This window comes from Anguilla anguilla, chromosome 1, assembly GCF_013347855.1.
Source record: "Anguilla anguilla isolate fAngAng1 chromosome 1, fAngAng1.pri, whole genome shotgun sequence".
In the NCBI taxonomy this organism is placed as follows: Eukaryota; Metazoa; Chordata; class Actinopteri; order Anguilliformes; family Anguillidae; genus Anguilla; species Anguilla anguilla.
Window position 1 is genome coordinate 81,920,995 of NC_049201.1, and position 6,432 is coordinate 81,927,426.

A 6,432-nucleotide genomic window follows, 5' to 3' on the forward strand; every position below is an offset into this window, starting at 1 on the left:
ACGTGGGTAGCATTTCCAGTGTAATATCCGCCTACTGTTCGTCGGATATTAAGTGACGCCTATTTTTGTGCTAAGTTAACATGTCGCAAATTTACAAGGGATAAAATTGACTGGGCATCACCAACAGTTTAGGGCAATAAAAAGCCTCAAACATAAACTAACATTATTAAACGTTTCGATATTAAATATTAAAAAGTATTTTTAGAAACCGTTTTAGCTCCTTAAAACCGTCAAATCCAAACTCTCAGGGGTTGTGAAAACATTAGAATTATAACCCACCGAGGAGCAAGAATCGGGAACGTTGCGAAAACCCTTAACAGGTTTTAGCCGTGACTGAGGATCGACTGCCGAAACCTACCTGTAGAATTATTGACATTGTCCTTGCATCATAGGTAAATGACGTAGTTACACTGCTGGTCGCTGTAACGCTTATCTCGAACACGTTGGCACTCCTTCCACATACCATGAAACCAAGACTGTGACTTCGCATAGGAATTTTGTTCTGTGCCTTTCAAAACATCCAGTTAACACCCATTTACCTTGGGTTGTTTGTTTCCTTGTGCTCACTGGAAGATGACAGGACTGTGCTTTAAATGTGTGTTTAAACCAGAGAGTGCTTAAGTTGTCGGCCTATATCTAAAGGTAATTACACTACGTTACACACATTTAGCAAACACTGTTATCCAGAGTGACTGACACCATAGCACAAGTTCCCGTGGTTTATATATACCAGGAGCAGTAGGATGTGCCCACGAGAAAAAGCTTACAATAGTTGCGCCGTGTCCCCTGCAGTTAACCCATCCCAGGTACTTAGGAGCCACAGTGCAGCGCCCGGGGACCGACCCCAATTCTGAGACCAGTGACAGGGTCACGGGAGGACTATACTTAACCCAGTGGTAACCAGCCCTGTTCCTGGTGTTCTACCATCCTGCAGGTTTTCATTTCAACCCTAATGTGGCACAGCTGACTCTATTATTTAACAGCTGAAAAAAGGTCTCTAGCTGTTGAATGGGGCGTGATTTGTTAGGGTCAGAGTGAAACCTACGGGACAGCAGATCTCCAGGAGCAGGGTTGGTTACCACTGACTTACCCTGACGTGCATGTCTTTCGGTGTGGGAGGAAACCGGAGCACCTGGAGGAAACAGGAAAAACATGGAAAGCTCCAAGCAAAGTGGATTTCACCCTTCTTGTGACCGCTGCACCACCATTTTGCCCTTCCATACATCCTCTGCCTCCGTTTTAGCGTCAGCACACTTTAAAGTAGAAAAAACCCTCCCACCGATCCTGTCACTGTTAAGCACAGACTCACAGCTACCCAGGGCTACTACCTTTTGATACCTGATTGTACCAAAAGCAGGCCCAGTAATTTAAGGCCATTAGCCTAGCGGGTTATCTCAAATCTTTAACACATTTTTACTTCCTGCTCGTTTCAACCATGTCTGTATAAACTCTTTCTGTGAGTAAAGTTGATGTGTCATTTTCCCCAAAAATCTTCTTTGTGTTTGTGTGTGTGTGTGTGTGTGTGTGTGTGTGTGTGTGCTCATGACTCATACTCATGACTCATGAGGTCATCGGTTTCATGACTTCCTCTCGGTTTCCCACCAACTAGCCTTTGTCGCGTGTCAGTTGCCTGAGGAGAGCCAAGTGCCGCAGGCGCTAATCCCCAGCTACAGGAGCCAAGCTGGTGGCATGTCAGCCACTCCACATTCGACAGGTTGCCTGGAGCCTGTGCGGATTGAGAAGGAATACGTGCGTTCATCCTGGGCATATACAGCCAGGGAGTTTTTTTTTTTTTTTTTTCAGTGCTTGTGTTGAGTGCGGTAGTTCAAACCAACAAGGATTCTAAAAAAACAATAAAATCATAAACAACAATCTATAAACAAAAATTATGCCTATTAAAGCAAACAAAGTCAAGAACATCAGTGTTAGCCTCAGGAATACAAAAATGCTGCATAAGAAGGCACAGGAACCCATTTATAATCCATACATGTTAATCTTGCTGAACAATCCAACAATATGGTAAGTGTACTGCATTTATATAGCGCTTTTATATTTGTATATCCAAAGCGCTTTACAATTGATGCCTCTCATTCACCCATACGCGCCAACCGTGAAAGGCTGCCATGCAATGCACCAATCAGCTCGTTGGGAGCAATTAGGGGTTAGGTGTCTTGCTCAGGGACACTTCGACAGGCCCAGGGCAGGGGATCGAACCGGCAACCCTCCGACTGCCAGACAACCGCTCTTACCTCCCGAGCTATGTCGCCCCCTGTCAGCAAATATTGTCAGCAAAAGTGCATACCACTACAAAGCTAACCTACAGAATGTGTACATATAGAATGACTGTCCCAAAAGGAAATCCATGCGCTGAAATGTCTCCATTGTCTAACGCCACCTTAAAAAAAGAAGAAATAAAGAAGTGAAAGCCTTACTAAACCAAACAGCGCATCCTGGCCCTGTTCGTGTTTCACATTTTCTGGAGCTCTCCTTTCAATGTCAATGTCAACACTGTGGGAGTGTTCGCCCAGAAAACACACACCCTCCTGAACTGAGCAACGTCTTGACGTCGCTGGAAAGACAAACAATTGCAACATTCAAATCTCTCCAAGGCAAATTCCTGTAGACTTGAACAACTCTGCCTTTTATTTGCCCTGTATTATGCATATCTACACGTGTACAGCTTTTTCATTTGTCTATTTTGTATCATTTTATTTTTCCACAGTTTTATCGCAGGAAGAGCTTTTGGCAGAGAGAGGTTGGAAAGTGCCTTATAAAAAGTTTCATGAGAAATGGGCATTGATCTTTTCTCCAAAGTAAATTATACCCCTGGCATGGTGCAATGTCTACCGTTTGACCCCAGGGCGTGCCAATGATTAAGAGCAGCAGGGCCAAACAAAGGTGTGTGTATATGGAGCATTTTGGCTCTATTACAGTGTTTTTTTATCCTCAGTAATTTTAAATGAATGTAATGACTTCAGTGCAGTATTATGCGCATTTTTAAAAAAGTGTCACATCAACGGATTTGTTCATGCGGATTTGTTCTTTTGTTATGCAAAAGAAACCAAAATGGGGCCAGGCAGTCTCTCACAAACACAGGTGGCGACGAGCCGGAGTGCACCTGGGGATACCTGCCCCCAGGCCGTCTCAGCGCAGCCAGGACGCCGGCCCGTGCTGCAGGTCTGCTGCAGTCCTCCACATCCCCACTAAAACAGCAGACTCTCTATCCCCGGGGAGGGAAGCAACGACGCAACAGACTCTTAACAGGCAGCCTGGGGAGGAACCTTCAGAGAGGGGAACGCGTGGCTCCCTGAATGAGAGCAGAGAGCGCCGGAAAACTGAAGCCAAAAACGGAAGTGACACCGTACGAAACCGTCCCCAGGGCCCAGCGCGGCACGGCGAAACCGTCCCCAGGGCCCAGCGCGGCACCGCGAAACCGCCCCCAGGGCCCAGCGCGGCACGGCGACACGCTGCTGTCTGTTCTCCAGGCTGCAGACTCCAGCGAGCATTCCAAACACCCTGCAGAGATCACGCCTCCACATAACGTCCGATGAGAAACACTGCAGCACGACATCAATAACTCAACCCCCCCCAGCATCCCCCCCAACCCTCCCCCCCTCCTCCCCAGAATCCCCCCCAACCCCCTCCCCACAGCATCCTGCACCCCCCTCCCCAGCATCCCCCCCTCTCCCCCAGCATCCTGCACCCCCTCCCCAGCATCCCCCCCTCTCCCCCAGCATCCTGCACCCCCTCCCCAGCATCCCCCCCTCTCCCCCAGCATCCCCCCCAACCCCCCCCCCACAGCATCCCTCCCTGCCCTCTCCCCCAACAGCAACCCTCACTCCCCTCCCTCCCCCACAGCACCCCCCCAGCATCCCTCCCTCCCCCCCAGCATCCCTCCCTCCCCTCCCCCCCAGCATCCCTCGCTCCCCTCCCTCCCCCCAGTATCCCTCCCTCCCCCCCAGCATCCCTCCCTCCCCTCCCTCCCCCCAGTATCCCTCCCTCCCCCCCAGCATCCCTCTCTCCCCTCCCTCCCCCCCCCCCAGCATCCCTCCCTCCGCAAAAACCCCTAAGCAGGGCCCAGGAGCAACAGGAAGTGGGTGAAACCGCAGCAATCACGGTCTGTACACGCTACGCTCTCCTCGACTCCCTCTGTCACTCAAAGTGACATCACACCCTCACAGCTGTGAGTCCATCGCAGGCACTCAGCAGACGCTCGTAGTCAGAGTGTGACACGGGCGGCGAACACCAGCGTCACGGCCAGGAATATAGAACTGCAGTCATCACCAGGAAGGCCAAGAGTTCCTTTAACAACCGTTAAGGGCAATCTTAAGCTAACAAAAACACTATTTGTACTGTAACCACTAAAGTACCAATAGACAGATAACGTCTTTACACAGCTATAACTGTAACACCGTTCAAAGGGAAATCCAAAGAAAGAAAGAGGAGAAAAAAATAGGTTATCTAGAGGAGGATGTGGCGTGTCTGTCGGGATAAGGCAGGGGTTTGCATTTCAGGAGGGAACGCCTGTGACTGTGCACTGAAAAGGGCGAAACTAAAAGTGTTTGCTGCAACGTGTGCGTTTCATCAAACTGCGTGGCTTATGACATGTAAAAACTCAAAATTACGCAATGCAACCGAACATGGCGGACAGTCCTATACCAATCATCCCCAGAAGGCAACTTTACATTCTTAATCAGCACCATGCAGAACTACAAAGTGTTTCTTTAATGGAAAACATCTTTAATGTTTTAATGATAAAGACAGCTGTAGACACACACACACACACAGCCCCGCCCCGCCCTCCCCAGAGACTATAGACAGCATAACACAGTCCAAACCACCCCTTCCCCAGGGTGGTTGTGCGCATGTGTGTGTGTGTGTGCGTGCGTGCGTGCGTATGTGTGCATGCGTGTATGCGTGTGTGTGTGTGTGCGCGCGTGCGTGCGTGCGTGTGTGTGTATATGTGCGTGTGTGTGTTTGCAGGGTCAGATTCACAGGCTGACTGATTCGACAGACGGCCTGCGAGATCTGATTGGATGTCAGTCCCAGGTCGGTACGAGTGGGCGGGAACAGCCACGTATGATAAAACGCAAAACCAGAAAACAAACAAACAATCAAAAATAATAACAGCTGGCTGTGTGAGGGGCGTCTTCACTCCGCCTCTCCTGGCTACTTGTAGAACTCGTGCTCCTGCTCGTCCTTCTTGATCACCGTCTTGTAGGCCTTCTCGAAGTCCTTGGCCAGCACGATGTAGCGGTTTTCTCTGACGGCCAGCATTCCCGCCTGGGGGGGGGGGGGGAGGGGAGGGAGGATGTGGGGGGGGGGACGACAGTTGAACGTTACACAAAACAGATTAGCGGTGAGTTCCTTCTTCAGGGGAACAGTGGCAGATCTCACACAGCTCAGGGCTCCACCTGACCCCCCCCCCCCCCCCCAAAGGGGCAAAGGTCACGGGACTGCACTTTCATCCCTGTGTGCCCGTTCCAACACCGCTTACCTCCTGGCAGATGGAGTTGATGTCGGCTCCTGAGATCTTGTCAGGTCGGGCAACATCTGCATATTCATTAAGGACTAACCAATAGCAGCAAGACAACCACAAAGCCACACCCACTCCTGAAGGACTCACACGCTACAGCTTTCCACATGACGGCAAATTCACCTGTTCTGTTCTTTTTTTTGGTTTTTTGTTTTAATTTAAGCACATACACCAGAACTGCAAACAGCTTCTAACACCTTATAATCGCACAAAGTCGTTTCTAATGAGCAAATTAGAGGACACAAGAAAATACATATTTCTGCCAGTCAAAGTATTTTTGCTACGGGTGCTGTTGGTGCCACTGGTTTGCTTCTGACGCCCTCTACTGGCCAATCAGTGTCATATGACATTTTCCATGCATAACAGACACACACACACACACAGACACACAGACACAGACACAGACAGACACAGACAGACACACACAGGCACACAGGCACACAGGCACACACACACACAGACACAGACACAGACACAGACACAGACACAGACACAGACACAGACACAGACACACACACACACACACACACACACACACACACACACACACACACACACACACACACACACACACACACACACACACACAGGGGTGTGCGATGTTAAATGTAACCCGCGCTCCAGAGAGGATACAGTCCTCCAGGTCCACCTCCTCAGACAGGTTCATCTTGCTGGTGATGGTGGAGAAGACCAGGCGCTTCTGCCTCCGGTCGGGCAGCGGGAACTCGATCTTACGGTCCAGTCGACCGGGCCGCAGCAGAGCCGGGTCCAGGGTGTCGGCCCGGTTGGTGGCCATAATCACCTGTGATTGGGCAGAATGAGAGAGAGAGAGAGAGAGAGAGAGAGAGAGATGGGGAGGGCGGGGGGAGAGAGGAGACAGGGAGGGGGGAGGGAGA

General features: G+C 50.2%; 1 protein-coding gene across 1 annotated transcript in view; it reads right to left on the reverse strand.

Moving 5' to 3' along the window:
• Positions 1–4,949: 4,949 nt before the first annotated feature.
• Positions 4,950–6,432, reverse strand: part of psmc4 (proteasome 26S subunit, ATPase 4) — a 9,136-nt gene continuing 7,653 nt past the window's right edge. The window contains exons 9-11 of the mRNA XM_035429742.1: positions 6,170–6,338; positions 5,498–5,553; positions 4,950–5,283 (exon numbers count right to left, since the gene is read on the reverse strand). Of these exons, the coding sequence (XP_035285633.1) occupies positions 5,170–5,283; positions 5,498–5,553; positions 6,170–6,338 (339 nt within the window). The 3' untranslated portion in view covers positions 4,950–5,169. The remainder of the gene's footprint in view (positions 5,284–5,497; positions 5,554–6,169; positions 6,339–6,432) is intronic.